General features: G+C 40.6%; 1 protein-coding gene across 9 annotated transcripts in view; it reads right to left on the bottom strand.

The window, feature by feature from the left end:
- The window catches only part of elavl4 (ELAV like neuron-specific RNA binding protein 4), a 92,888-nt gene extending 70,433 nt beyond the window's left edge, over positions 1–22,455 (bottom strand). For 2 of the 9 annotated variants that reach the window (XM_007552651.2, XM_007552655.2), the window contains exons 1-2: positions 21,751–22,453; positions 21,031–21,171 (exon numbers count right to left, since the gene is read on the bottom strand). In XM_007552651.2, the coding sequence (XP_007552713.1) occupies positions 21,031–21,171; positions 21,751–21,798 (189 nt within the window). In that variant the 5' untranslated portion in view covers positions 21,799–22,453. Of the gene's footprint in view, positions 1–4,777; positions 5,073–21,030; positions 21,172–21,750 lie in introns of those variants that run through there. The other 7 variants (XM_007552656.2, XM_007552653.2, XM_007552652.2 and 4 more) reach the window with 7 other exon arrangements.
- Positions 22,456–23,400: the final 945 nt, after the last annotated feature.

Below are 23,400 nucleotides of genomic sequence, written 5' to 3'. Positions count from 1 at the left end.
ATGCCTCGCCGTGCCTCTCAGATTTCGAGCATTTTTAAAAGAGAGCGAGGAAGAGAGCGAGAGCGAGAGAAACAGAAAAAAAAAACATTTTAAATAAATGAAGAAAATCACTGTGGAAGCCTATTAAATTTTTAACGTAACCATTTTGTGAGTCTTCATGTGTGTTTAGGGTTCACACAAAAGGAATATTTAAAAACCAAAGCGTGCTAATTGGGACAGGAGATTTTTTTTTTCTCTCTTCAGCAACGTCTTATTCAAACAGGCTTTGGGCTCATTAACTGCTTCCATCCAGCTTTTGTTTGAAGGAAAGTGGAAAAGACATTTGAAGATAAATAATATTTTGCAATATCTACACTGACACTGTGGTGCTAAAACACTGATAGGCATTATGTGCTCATAAAATTAGCTAAAGCTTGCTCAAAGTTTGAGCGCAGAGATGAAATAACCTCAGTAGATCGGCCATATTTTGGAAAATGCAATTTGCTATAGTAGTTGAATTTTTAAACAAATCACACATATTACTAATGGGATACGCCATGCAAGATTAACATGTATTTTCAGTAAAATAAAAATAAAAAATAATAATAATTATCCAGCCTTATATCGTGGCAATTATTTAATCATCAAATGAACTAGTTTAAACATTAATGTACATTAGATGTCGATGACTGTGCGTCAGTGTGGGACAAACATGATCACGGACACATTTACTTTGATCCTTCTTAGGATTTTTAAAAGCCACCAAAGGAGATGCAGCATTTCCATTCATCCTTGCATAACTTTATCGTCCATATTAGACATAATCCAACTAACTGACACAGGAGTTATCGTTGTCGCTATCTATAATCCGCTGTAAAGCTCTGCACAGTTAGTCGTCATTGGTAACACACCGCAGACAGACTACTGCCCACATATGTCGGCTCCAATGAGTCCTTCAAACAAAGTCACTGTCCTACACATCCAGCTACAGAGACAGTATTTATAACAACCACACCAATAACACAAAAGCACAAACTCACCCAATGTGACCATTTAAGCCCATTTAAAAGTCGGTGCTCTTCACTCAAAGTAGAAGATTTCTCGGAGCGGGTGTTTACCACTTGTCCTTGTCTGAGATGCACTTAGTAAAAGTCAGGAAGACAACTATTCTGCATGTTGATGAAACATTATCTTTGCTGCTCTCTGTGTGTTGTGCATTAAGTCGAATCGACAAAGTTGATTTTGACAAGAAACGTCCACCCTTAAATACTAGCCACTTTTCATCTCTGCTGGTTTTTGTGAATTACAATTGAAGTTGGCCAAACACCATTCTATGATTTCCCCGGAACAGATAATAAACCCTGCAGCAGTCTGAGAGGAGAGGCTTAGAGTTAAGTAAGGAGTTTCTCATCTTGAAATTAGTGTTGGAAAGCAGAGCGCTTGGCTACATGGATTGCAAGTTAGTTTTATTATTATCACCAGATTTGACATGGCGATGAGGGAGATTTGCTGCTTTAACCACCTTAAGACATACAATTCTAAATGAAACGTAAAAATTAAAAGAACTAATAAAAAGGGATTTTCAATTCACAGATTGATTAGAGAAAACTTGTGCTATAATCCATTTTGTTATTGTTCACTTAGTGGCAGAGCCCTGGGTTTATGTAGATCTCACCTGGGGCCTTTCTTTGTTTTCATGCATTAATTTAAAAGTGAGGAAAGCACCTCCTGACCTGCACTGATCAAAGATGATCATGGAATAATTGGCCAATCTGAATTTCTGGCTGTTTAACTGGTAGATAACAAAAAAAAAAAAAAAATCAATCAATTCTTTATGACGTCTCAAATCACCTTCATTGCTCCTAAAATCAATACTCACCTTTGAAACACAAATGTCTACTGCTACCTGGTATGTTTTTATGTGGGGTAACATTTAAATCTCTCAACAGCACACAGTCTGTGGGCAGCAGCTAATAAATTCCTAACACACCCCATCTTATTAGTTCTGATGTGTAACCTTGGAGCACATGATGTTATGCCTGAGGGTAGTATAGTCAAAGCACACTTGTGTGTATACATTTAAATAAATATATAAATAAATATTACACAAACTCACACTACTGGGTCCTATCAGTCTTCCTGATGCACGTTCATTAAAGCATTTAAGACCAATGAACATTTCCTTTGTTTCCCCCTTATCTCTTCCACTCTTGATCCATATCCTGTTTTAACTCTTATTTCTGCCAAACACTGCACACTCTCACTGATGTAATCTTTAGATACAGCCTACACATTACATACAGTGTTCTTACATCAGTCTTATGTTCCTTTGCATGCTGACATAAGGCTGAAGGCCTCAATGTTTCATAACTAAGTCAGCCCGAAAGGAATTGCCTTCATTTCGGTTAGCATTTCGATGGCATTTCACTAACAGTAGCATGTGCACAAATATTATTCATTGGACAGTAAAAGTCAGCCACCCATCATGAAAACAAATGGACGCACACACGATTCCAAACAATACTATTGAGTGCATTCAGAGAGAAACGAGGTTTTCTATTACAGGTCAAAAATACAGGAAGATAAATGGTTGCTGGTTTTTATTAAAGAACCTGTCACTCGGCGGCCAGGATGGAATGGATGGATAGATAGATGTGACGATGAGTCTGAGGATGGTGAGCGAAGCTGATAAAGTCCTCATGCTGGCAGTAGAAATGGGCTGGTTACCAATACCAAGGTTTTAAAAAGCCACAAAATTTTTCAACAAATTGTTTAAAGCTTTTTTTTACTGAGAGGCTGGAGAAGGTGCTGCACAGATCAGTTTTCTCTACATGAACTGAGCACAGAGTAATGCGATATTGCCCCTCCTGCACTTACTGCTGCACACTGCTGGCCAGCAGGTTTTGAAAAAAAAAACGGCTACTGCACTTCTGCTTCCTGCTTTGAAACATGTCAGGGTGTGCTACTCAGGAGGTGACACCCATCACTCTTACTAGGCCGGCACAATGTAACAAACCACTCAATTGCTGGAATATTGTTCACTGTTGTGATGATGTTATCAACAGTGGCTAACACAAGTTTTTCTCTCTCTCTGATATTTGACAATCGCAATGTTAAACTCCTCTGCACGAGTTTTAGTGTCCCACGATCATTTACACCAGGTGAGCATCAAGGGTAGAAAAAAAGTGTAAAAAAAAATTTGGATGAATATTTTAACTGAGATGCGGAATGAATGCACAAAACCTCAAATATTATATTCAATCCAGTTGAATACTCTTGCATGAATTCTGTCCTGGACGAGCCACTTTGCACCAAAGAATGTTATAAGAGATTTGTTTATCTAACTTTAGAAAGCAAACCACTATTTTTCTTTTAAGGTTTTACAATCCCAAATTGTGTGTGGTATGACAATGCATTAAGGTTCAAATGCAATTTAAGGTTGTCTTGATGTCTAGAGGAGAGGATATTTTTGTGTTTTCACAAAAACAAAACATTTAACAAATCTCAAACAGTGATGTAAAGAATATGTTGAACTGTAGATTAAAAAGCAACACAAAACAGTGATTTGGCCACTTATTTTGGTCCTGATTTGGACACTAGATGCTGATACCAACTTTAGTTTGAAAACCAGCAGTCTGTTACAGCCATGTGTTGAATGAATGGACATAGAAAACTATTTTAGAGCACTGTTGCTAATCCTCCCAATTTTCTTCACTACCAGACCTTTGTGAATGTGATATTGTAAGTATTATTGTTGCAACAATGGCAGTGATTTGATGTGTTGTGCAGTACCAACTCTTCTAAATGTTATGATGGCAACTGATAAACTAGCTAACATCAGCTTGTTTGTACACCCAGTGTTACTATGCAGATAGTGGGCCAGTAAAAGTTAGAATACTCTAAAGAAGAAGCATATTTACTTCACAAGGAAACGCTGACAAACTTTGTCAGTATGTCTTTTTTGCTAAATGTTATGTTTTAAAATCAAAATGTTACAGGTTACGTTATTCTAACTAAACTAATGAATGTGTTATAATATCTTAGAAGCCATATAAGGTGCACTCATGCTTTTTAGTTAAAAAAAACATGGTATTTTACTAAATGTTACCCTACCAGCCCAAGCCTACTGCCCAGTAGTCATGCAAACATGTTAACTTATTACTAAAAACACAGAAAACTTGAGGGCAGTCAGTGGATGTTCAAAATTCCTGCATATCTATTCGGTATTCCTTCCTCTGCATAGGCAAACAAACTCCTACTGTGTGCACATTGCCTTGATTTGCAGCATCTCTACTCATGCAACTTACATGCAATACTTTGGATGCACTTTCTCTCACATGTTTAAATCCACCCAGATTTTTTATTTTTTTTTAAACAAATGTACAGTCCACTCTGCTGCAGGGAAAAATCCTTCTTGCTGCAGAGTTGTACAAAGGCAGCAAAGCAGGGGGGGAGTGGGAGACACTTACAATCACGGTGTTAACATAAAATGGGTGCTATCTTCTAGTTAAACACATCCCTTCCCTTTTTTGTGTTTTTCCAGTTTCCCCATTCCTCTACACGCACCCACACAACTCCTATCATCAAAATTTTCTGCCTCCAGAATTTTGAGACTAACCCCCTGCTGCAATCGTCTTCGCTGCAAGAACCTCACACGCTGCATATGAAATAGTTGAACTGTGGCACTCCGTTGGCTGTGTATAAAACACAAGTACTATAGACGCTGACAATAAACGTATAAGTACAACCTGCGCTAGCTGAATAGAAATGCTCAAAATGAATTGGCAGCCTTCCTTACCATCTTAAACCCATTCCACTCCATTTGGGAGATGCCAGCCGTTGTCTCACAGTCCCCTCTCTCCTCAGTTACACCAACGCCTCAGAAAGGAAAAACCCCCCTTCCTACACTGTTTAACTCTCTCCCTGTCTTCTCTGAGACTGCCTCCTTATTTTTTTCACCTCCTCTTCTTCCTCTCCTTATCCTGAATCTTAGCTCACGGTGGAAGACTTCGCAGCTGAGCTGTGAGGAGCAGACATCGCCTTCATCCGCAGATGCTGTGAGGAGAATGATGAGTCTGGAGGAGAGCGCTGAGCTGCAGCAAGACACTCTCTCTCCCTCTCTTTCTCTCTCTCTCTATTTCTCTCTCTCTCTTCCCAACCCTCCTTGCCCCCACACCCCTCCCTCACTACAACCTCCCGCCCAGTCGCCTGCTCAGCTGGACGGTCAGAGCCCGCCCTCTTCGCTCCGGCAGCTCTCTCTGAAAGCCTGTAATTGGCTTGTGGTGTTGCCCGTCACCTACCCCTCCCTTCAGCATTAACACCTTCGCTCTCTGGCTGGCTCTGAGCCCTCATCGGCACACGCCAACCTCTGGCTGCTTTGGCAGAGAAAAGGCTCTCTGAATCCCAGCAAAGCAATCAATCGGAGCTGAAGTCTGTGCTTGAGTGAACCGAGCAGAGCAGAGCAGAGCGGAGTGATTGCAGCCTCAGGCGTTATGGTAATAGGATGCCTGTGCAGCACTGTGTATATAAATTAGCTATTACTGGGCACATGTTAAATCCTCTGTACATTACACTGCTGTAGTCACAAACCATATCTCTTCATTCTGCACTTCTTGTCTTTCAAAGACATAAAGACTTTGATCAAACAAACGGATTTGCGTTATTACAAAACAGCAAATTAAACTCTGTCTTCGTGTCAATTGTTTTAAGTTGCTCAGTAATAAAACGGCCCAAATAAATTCGGGATAAACATGATGCATGCATTGATAGGCTGATTGTTTCTGGTTTTGCTATTTTTCACTTTAAAAAAAAAAAAAGCAATGTGCATATTTGTCCAAGCAGCTTTAGTGACTTAATATACATATCCCCATTTTGTACCCACGCATTGCCACTTCATTCGGGACATATTTTCATAAATTATGCAAATAAATACAGGGGCGCCTCCAGAGAGTTTTCAAAGTGGCAGCCAGATGGGGGCCACTTTTAATGTTGAGGTGAAACACCAAAATGAAATGCATTGTGCTATACAAATACGTACTGGGGTAGGCTCTACAGCAGGGGTGTCCAAAGTCGGTCCTCGAGGGCCGGCATCCTGCATGTTTTAGTTCTTTCCCTGGTTTAGCGCACCTGGATCAAATAATGGCTCATCAGAGGCCAAAGGAGAACATTGACTTGCTGAGGAGGTTGTTACTACCACTAGGGAGAGAACTAAAACATGCAGGATGCCGGCCCTCGAAGACCGACTTTGGACATCCCTGCTCTACAGTTTTATAATAAAATCAAGCAAAACTGAAGCTGTAATACGGTGACTGGATGAAAATGACTGTGTCCCCCACTCACCATGACTGTTATCAGTCAGCCAGCTGGTTGTAGGGAGCAAGATAAAAGTCCGTTCCCAGCCCACGAACTTAAAAAACAAAAACAAAAAATCTAGTAAAAAGCCGAGAGAGTGTTGGAGAAGATGAATGAAGTAAACTGAACAAAAGCGTGGGAGCGAATGTCCATATAGCCCCGTCCTGTGATGTACAATAGGGAAAAAATATAGAAGCGCTAACCAGAATCCACTTTTTCTCATGAAAACTAATTAAGAAATGTCCAGCAAAGCTCTGTGATTGGCTCTGTGAGGAGGTGGGGATGCAGGGGTTGGTGCTCTGGGATGAGCTTGGAGGAGAATATGAGTAGGCAGTAGCGATGCATGATGTGAAGGGAGCAGCTATAACTATTTTTTATTTGTGTAAGTTGCTGTTTTTATGCATAAAATAGATGGGGTTTGGTCGTTTGGCTCCATGTAAATTTATTTATTCTTTATCACAGAAGTTGCATGGATTTATGCTCACTGTTGTTACTGTAACTCACGGGAAGCCTCTTCTTTCTTTTCACGAGTAATTCGTTCTGCGTCTTTTGTAAACCAAAATCTAGGACCAGTTCTGATTTGGCAGCCGACCTACTTTTCATGTTATTCCAATCCAGTTACTCTTTGAAAACTGTTTCTACTCCTATAAATAGAAAACCACGCTGACCTGTAAATGTTCTCTGTTCATTTAATTGAACTAATGCATTATGATAAAAAAAAAAAAAAAACTATCTTGAAGCCATTTTTAAAGAAATCTTTCATAACTTGGGAACAAAGCTGCCTTTCACTGAAATCATCCACCTTCCCTTTATCCCATACAGACAGGAAGAGGGAGCTGTTACCTCCTTTTACACAGTTCTGCTCTTGGCTGAACCTTCAAATGTAGATTTGCTCACATGCATACACCCACAAGGTACTGAGACGTACGTCGCCTTATGTCATTTACATTACCAAATCATGGGAATTAAATTACACACCGGTTTACAAACAGATGCATTTAACCTAGAAAAGATATCAACAGGAACATATAGTCATCTGAGTTACATACAGAATTATGCAGGCATGGTGTCAATCACTAATGCCAAAGCAATAATCAATCAGAACATTTGCCAATACTGCCTTAATTCTGAATATTAACTTTTAACAATAATTACAATCCTTCTGTAGACCTGCAAAAACGTTCAAAAGTCTGAGAATGTTTTAAAACTCATGGCAGAGTTGAAATTTCAAGTCACATGTAAAGGTTATTTGTATATAAAAATAAAACTGAACTGCAGCACCTTCCACAGTTACAGGCACCTCTGGCAGAGATGGGTGAAAAGCATTTAATGCAATATTTATTATTTATTGATAGCAATAGCTATCGCTATTAAAGATTTTTACACATCTTCACTTGGGTGCAAATAAATATGGGGATTCCTGCAAACAATACACCCCTAACTTAAAATTGTCCAATTTGAACATTCATCATCGGCTGTAACCCTTCATTGTGATCCGTACGCCTATAGTACACACACACTGCATGTGTATGTAGTCCACAATTAACATTTCATTATGTAGCCTACAAATGTAGGAAGTCGTATATTGAATTACTCAAATTAATTCAAAATGAGCAAACAAAAGCTGGCAGAAAAAACTGGGGCTGACAAAAAGGCAGCTCCACAGTGTCTCTGCTTCCTCTCTGACCTCTCCACCTGTCTGGTTAGCGGCAGCTAGCAAGCTAGCCTGGTGGAACTATGTCCCTCACATACTAATGAGAGTCTCTACTACGCCCTCAATTAGGGCAGAGTAGTACACACACACACACACACACACACACACACACTCACACACACAAAGGCAGGGGAAAGGCGGGTTGTACAAGCTTCCTGTTGTTTCATATAGAAAAAGGGAAATATGCTGGCACTACAAGCAATCGGACTTTATTTTTACAAAATAGAGTGAGAGTAACATGGAATGAATCTCAATGAAAATGGATTAAAATAGAAACGTGTCTTTGTCTCTCTTTCCTTTGTCACATGCTTCTTCATCTCCTCTGCTTGAGGAGAGGGAAGCAAAATTTGCAGCTGAATGCTACAGACAACAGACCCTCAGCTTTCCATCCATCTCTTATCCGTTTTGCTCAGACCTTTTTGTTTAATAAAGATTTGGGTTGGACCTGAGAAGAGACAGACTTTGTACCAAATTCCTTCCAGACTCGTGTCTTGTATTGGTTTTTGTTTTTTTCCAATTTGATTCTCCAAAGAACACAACATTGACTTAGTCACACGTCACCTCGGATAATTTTGCTTTTGTTGCGTCTCCCTTTACAGTAACATAACGTGGGTGATTGTTTTTCTATTTCATAATGGACAGAGTTGTGAGCTTGTTTTCTCTGCCTCTGATGTGATCTAAATAGGCTTTTTTTCTAAATGAGAATATGATTTGAAAGGGAAAATAGTCTCTCACAGTTTTCTTGCATGGCGCGTTATTTCACTAGATTGCTCCGCGGGATCATGATTTTAGAAAGCAACAACAATGACTGCCACTACTCAGTAAATTAGCTATAAATGCAATCTGTTCCCATCGGTGTGTTGCGCTACACAGTGCTCGTTGTCGTGACATAAAGCTGGAGTTATATTAGTGCCCGTGCATTATAATGGAACAACATGGGGAGTGTTTTAACTGTTCCATTAAAGGAATCCATGTTGAGATGCTTACAAACTTCAATGCCAGTAATACGGCAGTACAGGTATTGGCTACTTTCTCCTCCTTTGCATGATCAAATGCAATATGGCAATGAATAAAAGCAAAAAATGTCAAATAAGTAATTAGGCTTAATGATTAAGAGGTCCACTCGTTTAGTGGTATTTCCATTTAATAAAAAAAGAGTGCATAGCATTGATTGGATGCATTATTTGGCCTTTAAGATGATGACTGAAGCTAAACAGTATTTTTTTTTTTTTTTTTTTTTAGAAGATAAATTATATTTCTTTGCTCCTGCAGCAATACGAAAGTTAAAAAGCTTTTGTGGCTTTAGCCCAGGAGAGCTGGCCACCCTGTCAGCAATGTGGAAACCCCATCTTACTTATTGGCTCTGGCTTAGCTCCACAAACACACACACATACATCAGACCAAAGCAAAAATAATGAATAAATACACAAACACATGCACATGATTCAGCATGAGACGCCGATATAACCTTGAGAACAACACACTTAGACTTCAGTAAAATGAACACCTGCCACATTTAGACAAGTTTTTTTTTAAAGAATTATTATATTCACACATTGTTGCATTTTCTACCCTTTATAGACAAACACAAGTTTGCCGCCCTGCAAATGTAGGTCTAACAAGCTGTGATTAGCAAGGTAATAAGTCAAGTTATCTGCTTGGGGAGCCAAGGCTGCAGTCCGTGGTTTTCTTGACCCCAATTATATGAAAACAGACACATTTGTCTTTCTTGTAAGTAAGGCAGAAATGTAATGGTGCAGACCTTTTGTATGCACAAGATGGATTTTTCCTAATTCATAAAAAAACGAACAAAAATGGCCCTTGACGTGAGAATTCTGACTGGGAAAGTCAGAGTTCACTGGGATGCACCGAGTTCATCATCCCATTATGGCTGCCACCCAAACAGAATATAGTTGATGGTTTTAACCATTTATAGGCACAACTGGTTTATATCTCACTAAACCTGTGAAGTACACTGTAAAAGTAATTAGCTCTATAAAAAGCCCTAGTCGAGTAAAACATCATCACTATATTCAAGCTCAAACTTTCAAGACAAAAAAAAACACACAAAAAAACAGCATAAGCAGACTCATTGCCACATACTTTATGACGGATACTGATGTGGCATCACTTACTGATTCCACATCACTTAAAGTACAAAAGCACTTTAAACCATAGGAACAATATGATAGAAGAATTCTGCATACATTACACAGTAACTATATCTACAGTTTAATAATAATAATAAAAAAAAATTCTAAAATGTTCACGGCTTCCCAACTCTCTTTGCAACATCATCTTGTTTTAACATCTGGATGTATTTCCCAAAAGCCAAATTTGTCTTTCTCAAAAACATGAAAACATAGGAACCTTTCAGAGAGTTGAGTCCAGCGCCTATTGCACAGCAATAGGGGAGGGCATCGCTCCACTATTCTGTTCCCCACAAAGCCATGGAGATCTCACTTCCCTTTCCCATCTGATTAGAAAGACTTTAAACCTTGAAACTGTTTTTGTTTTTAAAGTCATCATCTTTCAAAACCTCAATATACCTCGAATCTGCTAACCTGTCTTTGGCTAGCCCCATCGCACATTAAAATGCACCTCATTTTCAACTCGTGTCATACCATGACACTTGTAGCAGCTGCCAATGCGAAGCATTAAGGCCAGGATCATAAAAATGCTTTCAGCTCGTGCTTCCAAGACGTTGCTTCGGAAAGCAGAGTCCCAGCTAATTGTCATGAACTCCTCTTGCCCTCCAATCTCCCCAGCTTCCTTAAACCCTCCCAATCATAGACTTTAATGGATTAACTGCAGGCTGCGTTGTTCCTCTTATGCACTGAGATGCTCTTGCACAGTATATCTCTGTCACTTCCTGGCAAATTGGTTTGTTGATACTGAATCTAAAGGTCTGAACGGTGGCTGTGCTGCTCGGGTAGCAGCCGGTTCTGATAACAAGTGTGAAAGAGAAGGTAAAGAAACGCGTGTGCAGTGTTGCAGGTTTGCTTTAAAAAAAAATGCAGAGTGCAGGCAGTGATAATTGTGGGCGCTCTCGGTGTGAGTCTTGTTAACTGTCAGGCGCAGCGTTTCAACACCTGTCTTATGTTTCACTCTGCATAATAAGGCTTCTATATAAAAAACGTGAGGATGCCGGTTGAGGTGTTACCTCAGCCCGCTGAAAGAAAATACCTCGATTATTAACAAGGGGAATGAAAACTTTTTACTTGTTTATTTATTTATATGTTTGTTTCGCGAGAAAAATACTCATCTTTGCAATTTCATATCGGGTTCAGATAAAATTAATGCAAACAGGGACACGAGGCAGAAAACACATTTTCAAACAGAATTATCACCATTACACAGAAAGGCTGCAACACTTTCACGGGAGACAAAACCATATTTCAGCAGAGCTCAGGAGAACAATGAAATCCTTATCGGGTCTGAATAATTTCATTTCCAAATATCACCTAATTTACAGCAGCTGATGCACCAAAACGTACATTCATACATTTATTAGCGCAGTATTTTCTCCTTTACTTGTTTTTTTTTTTATTTATTTATTTTTTTTAATTCGCCCTTGAGGGATGGATTTAGTTAGTCTATTGAAGTTCTGGCAGAAGTAGCATCTTGCCGGACTACTCAGACTGATGACTGCCCTTTTTCCTGGCAGGTGTCCACCCTCTGCCGGTAACAATCAGCAAATGGGAATCACAGACTTCAATGTGTCTGCGTCCCCTGACAGCGTCGAGCTCAGCGTCGCCGAGCCCCAGACACCGAAAAGCTGTTCACATGATAACACGTCGCCTTCTCCGCACAACAATAGCTTGTTTGGACTCGGTTGACTTTTGTAAATGGCACATTTACAATGTTTCTTTAGGTAGTTTCATGATCAGAGGTTTGTGAAGCAGCGGCTTTTGTGACGTGTGTTGAAGCCGCAGCCTTTCTTCTGCTTAAAAGCGCGGAAAGATGGGCGTGTTTCTGCCACAAAGGCTGCTCTTCAAAGGAAACGATGTCCAAGACAGGAACACGTTCAAGAAGAAGCTGAGATGTTGTGGTTAAAAGCTAGTCAGGAGTGCATGTGAAGCATGAATGCCTTAAAATCCATTCACAAAGCTCAAGTTTTGTAAATGGTAATAATGCATTTTCTTTAACATTGAGGCTCACTATAAATGTCAGACTTGATGTTCTAATTGGAGCCTTCCCCTGGAAATTGGTCCACTATCTAATAAAATCAAAGAATTTTCTTAACATTTAAAAGCTATAGATTTGCAGCTCGTACAATCAGAAACATCCTGCTGACGCGCCGACTGAAAATATGCCAGTCATTATTGACGGGCACAATTAAACAGCATTAGCTTACTGTACGCAGAACAAAAAGTAGATATATTTCACATTTTGGATAGTCTATACACAAAGAAACACACATTAAAACCCTCACAATTTACAAGTACATCTGTGATTTACATGTTGTATAAATCTACACTCCTTAAGGATCTTTATTTGGTAATAAAACATAAAGCTAATCTAGTTGGAGCGCTACCCTGCTCTGACATCCTATTTCCTGTGTGACACTGGGCATGACACACAGTCAGCTTAACCCCTGCCTGTGTCACTCTCCCTGCTAGAAACTCCTTAGATCAGAAGTGAATTCTTCACGCTGATCCCAGAACAAGGCTCCGCTGCATTTGTCACAGCCACTTTCTTCAACTTTAACTCAAAGCCGTTTGCTTTGGCTGGAGCTCTGCAGACTGCGCATATGTGACAGGGGGCTGTTTGAAAGCCACGACTTGAAAAGCTGTGTTTGCTAAATGGCGAGCGAATGCTTCACCATGTAGGTTCTGCGTGACGTCCGTATTTAAAATGGGCTTTTTAGGCAGCCTTTGTTTTTTTTTAAATAGTTTGCCAAGTTGGATTTAGCTGAACTTGAATCATAAAAGAAGAGTAAATGTTGTTGTTGGGTTTTTATTACTACTAATAATCTAATAACGGTGCCATACATCTATATTCCGCCACTTTTACTCGGTTCCTCCTGAATAAAATGATTTCCAACAGAAATCCCATAAACCGTGGTTTAATCTCTTTCTAAATACAGCTGTTCTGTGAAGGCTTAAAATGTTACAGAATAGTTTTCTAACAATGTAACCAATTAAGAGTATGCAGAAGAAATAAGCTTCAGCAGGCTGAGGTGGGAGAGACACTCTATTTCAACAATTGTTGCCAGGTTTCTTCACTAGTCAAACCTTTATGGGAGGCTGGCAAAGAGAAAGCCACTGCTGGAGAAAACTCAAATCAAGACTAAACTACAGTTTGGGAAACTCCATTGTCAAGTGGAATAATGTTCTTTGTTTTTTATGGCCACCAGACAAGATGCTAAGTTTGGTCCTTACAAACACTGCACATCACCAGAAGCACACTATCCTCCCTATGGAGCAGAAGGAGTGTCACATTTATTTTCCAGCAATACGGTGACCCAAAGCATCCAGCTAAAGTTACACAAAAATGGCTTGAAGACAACAAGGTGGACATTCTGGAGTGGCCCAGTCAAAGCCCAGACTGTAATCTGACAGAATTTGTGGCATAACACATGCACTCCTGACTAAATTTCACATTATAGGGTTTGTTTTTGTCAAACAATTGGTATTGTTAGTTTTCTTTCTCACATAGACTTCTGTTTATAGGCCAAGATATAACATTTTAGGTTTGTCTAATCACAGCACTTCTTGCACATGTAGGCTGTGCAGTTGTACCATAGCCTTTCCATTTTTAATTGACACATGGAACAGCGCTCTGTCAGGTAGTTTGTGCTTGGGATTTAGTTTTCAGAAATGAATGGTTAATGGCAAGACCTTTACAAAACTCGCTAATACACAAAGCAGAATTTAAGCTTTTTTGTTTCAGGTGTTTAGGAGCAGAAATGGATTGAAAAGTTGCAAAACTGTGGAACTCAAGGAACGGAGTCTGTAAAAATATCACACCACTAAAAAAAAAAAACAAACAAAAAACATTTATGTTTATGCTTGTAATGTAACAAAATGTGAAAAAGTTAAAGGAGTATGATAAGTATTAGCCGACTATTTTAAACAACAGATAGTAACGTTAATAGTTTTTAAGGCTGTAGCCGAACAGAGATGCAAGGCGGCTTGAGTGGAGCCCCGGAAGGCTTAGATATGCATTCACTGTTTGATCTGGCATGTGTTCTGGCACCGAGCGTGTATTCTCAACAGGACTCTGGTGGATTAGCATCCATTTGGACGACAGAGTGGTCCGCAGCTTGAGGTGACATTCAACTTCAGGAGGCCAGCAGTCCTCACATGGATCATAAAGTTCTGCCTTGCTTTTGTGTTTTAATTACATGTCCTGGGCATACAGGCACGTACAACATTAGTTTCATTCTGATTCACTTCAAGTGTGACGAAAAAGAGAAGAAACATCTTACTGGAACGTCTCGGGGTTTGAATTGGGCGTATGATGGGTGGCTGTAGGGCTGTGGGGTCAGAGGATCATGGGGGTTTTACTGGTGGGCTCGGGGCTGTGAGGACGGCAGCCCGTTTCACGTTTGATCCCGGTCGGGGTACATCCATCCTCTCAGGGTGACTGCTGTGGTCCATCTGGTGCAGGCTTTAATCACAACTCCCCCAAACGCAAACACAAACACACAACACCAACACTAAACACACAGAGCTTCCCACCCGAGACTGCTGCTCTCACTATGAGATGCTTTTATTTACATTCTTTGTTTTCTCATCTCTCCACAATTTCTCTATGGAAATGATTCCTATTTTCCTCTTTCTTAGATTCTGCTGCTTAGACCTGAAGCTGGAAAAAGAGTAATGCCTGCTATCTGTCATGGTGATTTAAACCCCATCAAAAATCTTGCTATCAGATCTGCATAAATGACTGCACCGTGTGACTTTTGATAAGGGGTAACCTTTCAGAAATTAGACGCATCCAGAGTCCTTTACAAGGCTGGCCATCGGCACCGGGGACCACAGCATGCCCACGCTGCAAAAAAAAAAAATCCATCTTTGAAAATGTCACTTCATGCTTGAAGAGAAGCAAGGGTGTAATGCACCAGAAAAAACTCGACCGGTTTCGGCTTAAATGCCTACACGCTTCTAGACATGTTTCAGTTATTTTGTGTTGTCGAGACGTTCGGTTGATTAGGGAGGAGTCAGGGTGGAAAGCACACGCTGTACTATGCAAAAGCTGGTTGCACTCTAGAGATAGATGATGGACTTTGTACAAAAAAACCTCAGCAAAATTTTATTTGAAATTTGCTATAACAACAACAACGTATTTAAAGGGGCAGTATTACGTATTTTTCAGAAAGATAATGCTCTTTTATAGCACAATCAAGTAATCAAGTAGGTAATTATGTTCCACCAGGTGTATGCTAATTGCTGCTGACGCTAGTCTGGTGGAACTGTGAGGAAAGGCAGGGGTGAGGGGTGAGGGGTGCTCTGTTGGACCAGACCAGAATTTTCACCTCAACTATACAGAGCGCAAAATAATGGTAAACCTCCCTAATGTCATCATTAGGCTTGCTAGCTGGCTGAAAGAGGCTTCTATGTTTTTTCTCACAGGAGCAAACAAAAGCAGCACTGATGCTCACTTTCAGAAATTTCTAAATCTTTTTGATGCACCGTTCCTTCGGACCAAAGTCCTTTAATCACGATGCAATGAAATGTGAGTTTTCTTAAGCTGTACAACTTGCCAAAAGAAGGTAGCCACACATTTCCAGCATTTAGGAAATATTTACATTACTCAAGGTTTCCATGGATGGCTGGATGGATATTTTAAAACTAAAGCTGGCGGTTTATGAGAGCTACAAGTATGTGTCTCAACCAGCTGACTGCAAGCTAGCTACCAGAGCACATAGCCCTACTAACTGACCAGCTAATATCAGTTTGTTTTACTCAGTGTAACTCTACAAAGAGCAGACAAGCAAAAGGGGAAACTATTCTAAGAAATACAAAATGTAGTTGCAGTTCATTTAGAAATTTTTACTTAATTGTATCTTACAAGATCAAAATAACCACAGCATATTATTTTAGCTGAAAAAAAAATACAACTAAGTTTTTGCTTCAAATAAAATTAAATGGATCACATGTATAGTTTAGAAACAAAGATTACCTGTATACCTGTACTCAAAGTATACCTGTACTTTGAGTACAGGCATACAAAATGTTGGATATGTTTGAGGGCGCTGCAAGTGGGCTGCAGTAACTTCAATGGTCTCCCTTTCTTTACACTGATGCACAAGTCCTCTCTGCATCATTTATTCATGGTAACGGCAGATACTTTGCCTCATCCCCGGCAATTAAAGAATCAATGAAAACGAACCCGGCTTTGGAACTATCAATTCTAAGACGAAACAGTGTTGTTCATCAACGCGCCATGATCGCATACGCAGACAATCGCTCATCTATCGGCAGTATTGTCAGCGCCTCTGCTTCGACGCGGCGCTCAGCTGTGAAGAAAAAAAAGCAGTTTTTTCTTCACGTGACTGTTTTTAAAATGACAGGAGTGTATTTGTCTGTCCAGGCGTGACAAAAAAGAGCATCTGTTATTAAATAAGGGGGGGGGGATACCACTTAATGTCCTTTTAGACAGGAGATTGTGTTTGCATTGTGGATTTTTTTTTTTTGTGTGAAAGAGAGGGCTGAGCAGAAGCCATCTGAGTGAGATTATCAAAGACGAAGACAGGTCAGTACAGGGCTTGTACCAACTAATACCTCTTTTGTTAGGGTTTGAAAGGTTGGCATACAGATATAAAGCTGTGTTTTGAAATCGCTGTCGGTTTTACAAGAAAAGCCGAGTGATCTAATGCATCTCACAAAAATGTCTATTTTATTCGGGGAATAGGACTGTCTAAATGTAGCTGTAGACGTGTCAAACAGTCGCAGAGATATTGTTTTCATAACCGGTTTTTGTAGATAAAATATCTTGACAGATTTGCAAACACAGTACTTTTTTGTTTTTGTTTTCTTCCCAGACTTGTCCGTTTCATTATTCTCTCTGCATTTATTCCCTTTAAACAAAATGACTCCAACTGGATGGGAAAACATTGCTCTGCGTTGGCAACAAATTTCTTCCTAAAATTAAACCACTTTTCTTTTTTAAGACACTAAAACGAGCAGCAGGGAGTAAGACTGTTGTTTCCCACCTATTAAAACTGCAACAATTCAGACACACTATGGACGTTTAAGCCGCTATACTACATAAACTGTGATAATCACAAATTAGTTACGTTAATCCATACGTTCAAAACAAGCTGTCAATCAGTGTGGGACTAATATCAGATTGACTTCTTCTTCTTGTAAAGCACAATCTTATTACTTATAAAGAAATATGTATTTCTTTATTAAAGATATAATGTTAGTTTGTTTTAGTTGTCTAGTTCTGAATACACATTTAGTCAACTAAGAATTAAATGTCTGAGATGATGTAAGAGATATATCACTGGGTGTTGACCCTTCTGTTTTCGGCGTCTCATACTGCCAGGTTCACACACATAAATCACATGCACAACCTTTGCACTGTCACCCACAGAGCCGATGAACATATAGAAAATAAAGCAAAATTGCCACACGTAAGAAATCCCTGGGGATAAAGTGGCACGCTGCAAAACGAAAGAGAAGCGAAAGGAGAACGAATAGTCGGCTTGCGGCATTTATGTACAGTATTGGAAGAAAAGGTGTGTGTGTGTGTGTGGATGAGGGGTCTACATGAGCCTGCAGACACCTGCTTCATTCTGCAGTGATGGCTCCCAGCGGGACGCAGGCTCAGCTGCTGATCACTAGGCCCTCCCTGCAGCACTGGTGGCCAACACACACACACATCTTCCAACAAATGTGAGCCCTCCTCCCCCACTTCTTTGCAGCGAGTGTCTGTGTGTTTCCCGTGGCTGACACACACCACATGTGCTCACATCAACCATAAACATGACACGATGCACTCGCACAAGCTGCACAGCCCGAGCTCGTGTGATGCTGAATGTGAACTCAAATGTGAAGCGGGGTGGTCATAACTCGCTCTACTGTAGAGGGAGATACGCTATAGGCGTGATACGGTTCAGTAGCGTGTCTTTTTTTTTTTTTATATTTTACCCCTCTACAAACCCTGTAGCTGAAAGGTTTTTGCTGGACAGAGCACTGCATCAAAGCGGTATATAATTTGCAACTGAAAGCAGTAAAAAAAAAAACAACAAAAAAAGGGCTATCTTGTGTTTATTCCCTCCAACTTTTCAGCTTTTAAATTTTCAGCCGATCACCTAATCACTCTCATCTCACAAAAGCCACTGTTTGTTATTTTATGTGCCAGCACTGTGTTAATCAAGCGCCATTGTGCTCATGGCCACGATTATCATTTCTGATCCTGCAATTTGCACATATCTCCATTTCTGTGTTTCTCCGTCTCCGAGCGTCTCTTTCTTTTCAGCGTCGCTGTTCACTGTGCTTGCACCTGTTTGTGCCTCGGTGACAGCAGGGTTGTAGAGCATAAATGAACTAATTTCCTGGATACAGACAACACAGCAATCAAGGAAAGGGGAAATGCACTGAGAAGCACAGATGGAAGGAGCTAATTATTGTTATGAAATAGAGATGACCTCTAACTATCTCCTGGCTGCTGAGATTCTGTGGTGACAAATGTTTGCCGGAGTCTGTGCCACCAACCGCCATGTTTTTTTACCTCCCCCTTTTTCTTTTTTGGATGGGGTTGTTGTGGGGTTTGTGCAAGCCTCCGTTTTAAATGTTGAAACAAAAGATTGTAGTTGTCAAACAAAGCCTAGTGTCACATGGAGAACGACAGCTGCCTGCAGTGGGTAATCAGTGGAGCTTTCCTCAAATTAACAGCATTCAGCTCTGAAGCATGGAGCACACCATGTTCGTAGATGTGAGGTTATGAAATTTGGGTGTCAGTGACAGCAGATTATTTTGCAATTAGATTTTTTTTTATCATTCATTTCCCCACAAACAAATTTAGGTTCTTCTTTTAAAATAGTCATCTTAATCTCCCTAAAGCTACAAATTGAACCTGCAAATGCTCATTGTGAATGCTGGAGTAGTTGTCATTAATCGTGTACATCTCCGCGTGCTACCTGTTAATCGCTTTTGAAATTAATTTCTTTGAATGCTCCTTTAAATGCACTGCCCTACAGCTGTAACCACAGGATGCCCACACACTTGACACGCAGCTTGTTGCACAAACACACACACGCGCTGCCGTACAAATCTCTGAAGAAAATGACATTTTGGTGTCTGTCCAGGATACCTATGGATCAAATGTAAGCCTCAATAAATTAACAGTCATCAAAAGTGTTTCCTTGACCGAAAATGTGCTCATTTATTGATGCGCCGCAGTATTTAAATGGCACTAGGCGATATTGCACCATCTTAAAAATACAATGAAATCCTGCTTTTCAGACTCTGCACACCAAAGCAGCCAGAATCTTCCAGCACATTTATCTAATGTATGCAAATGATCTTGCTATGCTTAATGAAGGCACCATTAATCACTTTAACGATGCTCTTTTTTAACCAGAGTAATCATCCAGATACACACACACACACACACACGCACACACACACACAAAAACACCCACACGCACACATTTTTAAACAAACACACAAACAAATTTGCTTACACAAATGCTCACACACACAAAAAAAACTTAAAATAAATCCCCAAAATAACCCATTAACAAGCCCTTTTTTGGCCAAAAATCTAACTGTGCAGGTTACCAATAACAATGGGTTGAAATAATGTTATCCTACTTTCGTCTAATATGTTTATGATGCTCCACCCTGCTTACTCAGTCACCTGAAAATATTTTCTGAAAGGTTTCTGAGAAGATTAATCGAAAAAGTATGATCTCAAATGCATTAATGCCATGAATTCAGCTAATTTGTTTCAAATAATTTACGATCCAGCACCTTTATGAAAACAGCTGATGACAGTGGGTCTGAACAGGCAGTCGAAAGCAACAAGGCTTTGCATGGAATCCGACAAAAACGCCCTGCACCGACGTGCTCAGATTTAAAGAATTTTAAAGCAAATGTACGCTTTCACGGCCGATATTTCACCGCGTACCCTCAACCCGTTGCATTTGCATAGACTTGACGGGAACCCCTAGGTACAGTCAGCAGCAGCAGCATGACGGTGGGTTATGAAGGCTTCCGGGAGGCTCCAGGGTGTGGATCTGAGCCAGTTTGAAGGGGAGCCCGAACCAATGAAGAGCTTGCAGCAGATTAGACACCCACAGCTTCGTGTCGCTTTTTATGCGGCCAGTCAGGGATTTTCTTACAACGCTTTTTCTTTTTTAATGCTTGAACGTTGAAGATTTTCCCAAGCCTCTTTTCCCTCAAGTAATTTTTTTTTTTTACTATGTAAATTGCAGAGTAATGTTGACTCTGGTAGTAGAAAATGTTCCTGTTTTTTTTCTCTCTCTCTCTCTCCTGTTTGATGGGAATTTAACTGACATGAGAGTTGCAATTAAACGTAATTGGAAATCCGTCATCTTGCTCGTGTTTAAAGGTTATTCTGTTATTTTTATGTTTTACTTGAAGTCTTTGGAAGCAGATGCATGTAGAAAGATCCGTATTATTTTAGCGAGGACAGAAAATAAATGTTTAACATATTAACCCACTCATTCACACATGCATGCTCACGCAAACACCTCAAATTCCCCTGATAACAAGCTGACTGGCAGAGGCTAAAGACGGAGTAGGCGGCCGTAATTGAACAAACATAACAATGTAAATATTTGCTAATACAATCCACTGGGGATACGGGCAGAATCCCACAATTGATTTCCTCTCTTTCTACCTTTTGTTTTTTGTTTTTTTTGCTGTTTTCTTCAATACACACAACCCAACTGTTTTTCTTTTTATTTAAACTCCTATCTCCCTGTTCCTTTTGTGGTAAATGCGCTTCCCTGTGTTCATTAAATAGATTTAGATACATTGTTCTGTCTACTATCCTCTTACCAGGGGTGACCTGTAGCCCATCTGGGCGGGCGATGACAGGGGATCCCTGGAAAATAGCGGCGAGTGCGTCTCGGGGACGGAGCCCACGCCACTGGCTGCCAGTCCCGAGAGCTGCCCGTACCTCGCCATCATCTTGAGATGCTGCTCACAGAACACACACGCTCATACACGGATACGGGAGGAGAGGGGAGGACAGGCACAGAGATAAAAAAAGGGAGGAAAGAGAGGGAAGAGGGGAGTGAGAGACGGGAAGGAGAGCAGATAACAGCAGGTATGGGAAGGATGGTGGGAATGCTGGAGGGGGGGGAAAAAAAAACTGAAACTTGGAAGAAAAAGAGGGAGGTAGACGGGGATTTACAGAAGACTTTGCTCTCGCACAGAAGCATGTGTGTGAATGTGCACACTTACACTTGCACACACAGTTTCAGCCCAAGGTGCACAATTTCACAAGCAAGCCTATGTTAGATGGGCTCGATGGCTACCTTGGTTTTGATGTAACGTCTAAGCACTGGCTCTCTGTTTATGATTACAAAGCAGAATGAGTGAGAAGCATCCCCCCCATACCAACCAGCGTACTGCTATCAATCACCCCCCCCTCTATCTTTTGGGTGCAAAGACACACACGCAACACACATGACAGAATGGTTGGCAGCAGACGTACACAGGTGAAATGTGGACAATTGTAACGACAAATAAGGGAAATAATCTAGAAATCTTTACCTCGTTGCTCAACAAAGCAGCGTTGAGTGTTCGGCTTATTTCAAACATGTTCAGATTCGATGATGAGGTTTTTGTTCTGTCCTTTAATTTTTCTCTTTTTTTTTCTTTTGGATTCGCTTGAGTTTCTCTGCTCCCTCCTGATTTCTTCTTCAGAATCGGGAGTCAGTCTCTCTCTGTCCCGGGAACACAGAAAAATAAAGAAAAAAATCAAATCAATTGAAAAAAGAAGAGGATATGTATAAAAAAAATCCTCTTTAATTTTTGATTTGGGAGTTGTAATTTTTCAGTCCTGTTTTTGGGTTAGTTTTTTTTTTTTTGTTCTTTTTAGTTGTTTTCTTTCGCTCCCTTGTCTGCTAATGCACTTCTGGCTTGGCTGTGGCTGTTAGTTGGAGGCGATTGAGCCCAGGGTCTCCGGCGCGCACGCACAAACACACGTCTGAGGAGTCAATACGCTGTCTTTTAAAATCTCCCCAGAGTCAGCACATTAAAGGCAGGCAGTCGGTAGGTCTGTGGGTCGGGCTGGCTGGCTCCCTTATCTGTCCCCCGCACACTGGCTCACACAATACGCTCCGATCCTCACACTGCTCGCTAGCAGATTAGCCTGTCCCAAAACATAGCACTTAGTTTAAACTCCCCTCCCTTTTTGCTCTCTCTCGCTCTCTCTGTCTCGCTCCTTCTGGCTCCCTCCCTCTCTCACTCCATCGCTCTCCTCCGCATCGCTCTCTCTTCCCCCAGTTTGCTCATGCGTTCAGGCAGCTACAGTTCACCGTGTGACCACAAGGTGGGAAGACTGTTCTAGCAGCTCCGCCGCCACATCCTGTCCTCTCTGGGCATCTCCCGTCATTTAGATTTTCCTGTTTTCCTCCTTCTTTTGAAGCGTCAGTTTCTAAAACACGCAGGAACAGCGGCACAGAAACACACTCTGAAGCTTACCTATCAAGTCAGGGGCAGGTTTGCGGAGCAATGCTGTCAGTAATTAGTAATATCATATTTCTTAAGTGGAAGTAAAGTAATCGCCTGCAATGTCACAAGGAACTCCAGCAGAGTTCAGTTTTAGGATACCTCTGAGAGAAAATCGGGCTGGGCTGAGCGTGAAGGTCAGGTGGTTGTCCTTTCTCCTCAGCAGGGTGTGGCGGGGGATGACGAAGCAGCCAGTCACAGCCATGGCAGGAGATCCCAGCTCCTCAGCAAACAAGCATAGGAAAACATGAGTCACTCTTTCATTAAGTTAACACCTTTGATATTTTTAGAGCTCTGACTTCATCTGCATATCTGCAGACTCTCGTGGTATGTTAAATTCAAGTGAAAAAAAAATGCCTTGGTTTTATTGTATCATAGCGTTTATCCTACAGTGTATAACATGAATTAACAGAAACACAACAATGATTCCTTAAACTTAAACAAAATACAAATAGTGTGTAAATTTGCACATGCTCTATTAAAACAATGGCTTTTCAGACTAAACCTTTCCTGTTTTAGGTAAGTTTGGATCACCAAAAACTATTTGCTAAGTGCCATAATAATAACAGAGGGATGATAACACTATCCTAATTTGTTTTTAGGATAGTGTCAGATTCATAAGTTAACATACATTTTCTTAGTATTTGGTGAAACTGAAATATTTTGGATCTTTCAACACTGGCTTGCTGC

The sequence above is a fragment of the Poecilia formosa genome, unplaced genomic scaffold, assembly GCF_000485575.1.
Source record: "Poecilia formosa unplaced genomic scaffold, Poecilia_formosa-5.1.2 Scaffold52, whole genome shotgun sequence".
NCBI classification, from domain to species: Eukaryota; Metazoa; Chordata; class Actinopteri; order Cyprinodontiformes; family Poeciliidae; genus Poecilia; species Poecilia formosa.
Note: the sequence above shows the minus strand (reverse complement) of the source record. Positions and strands in the feature narration are given on the sequence as shown.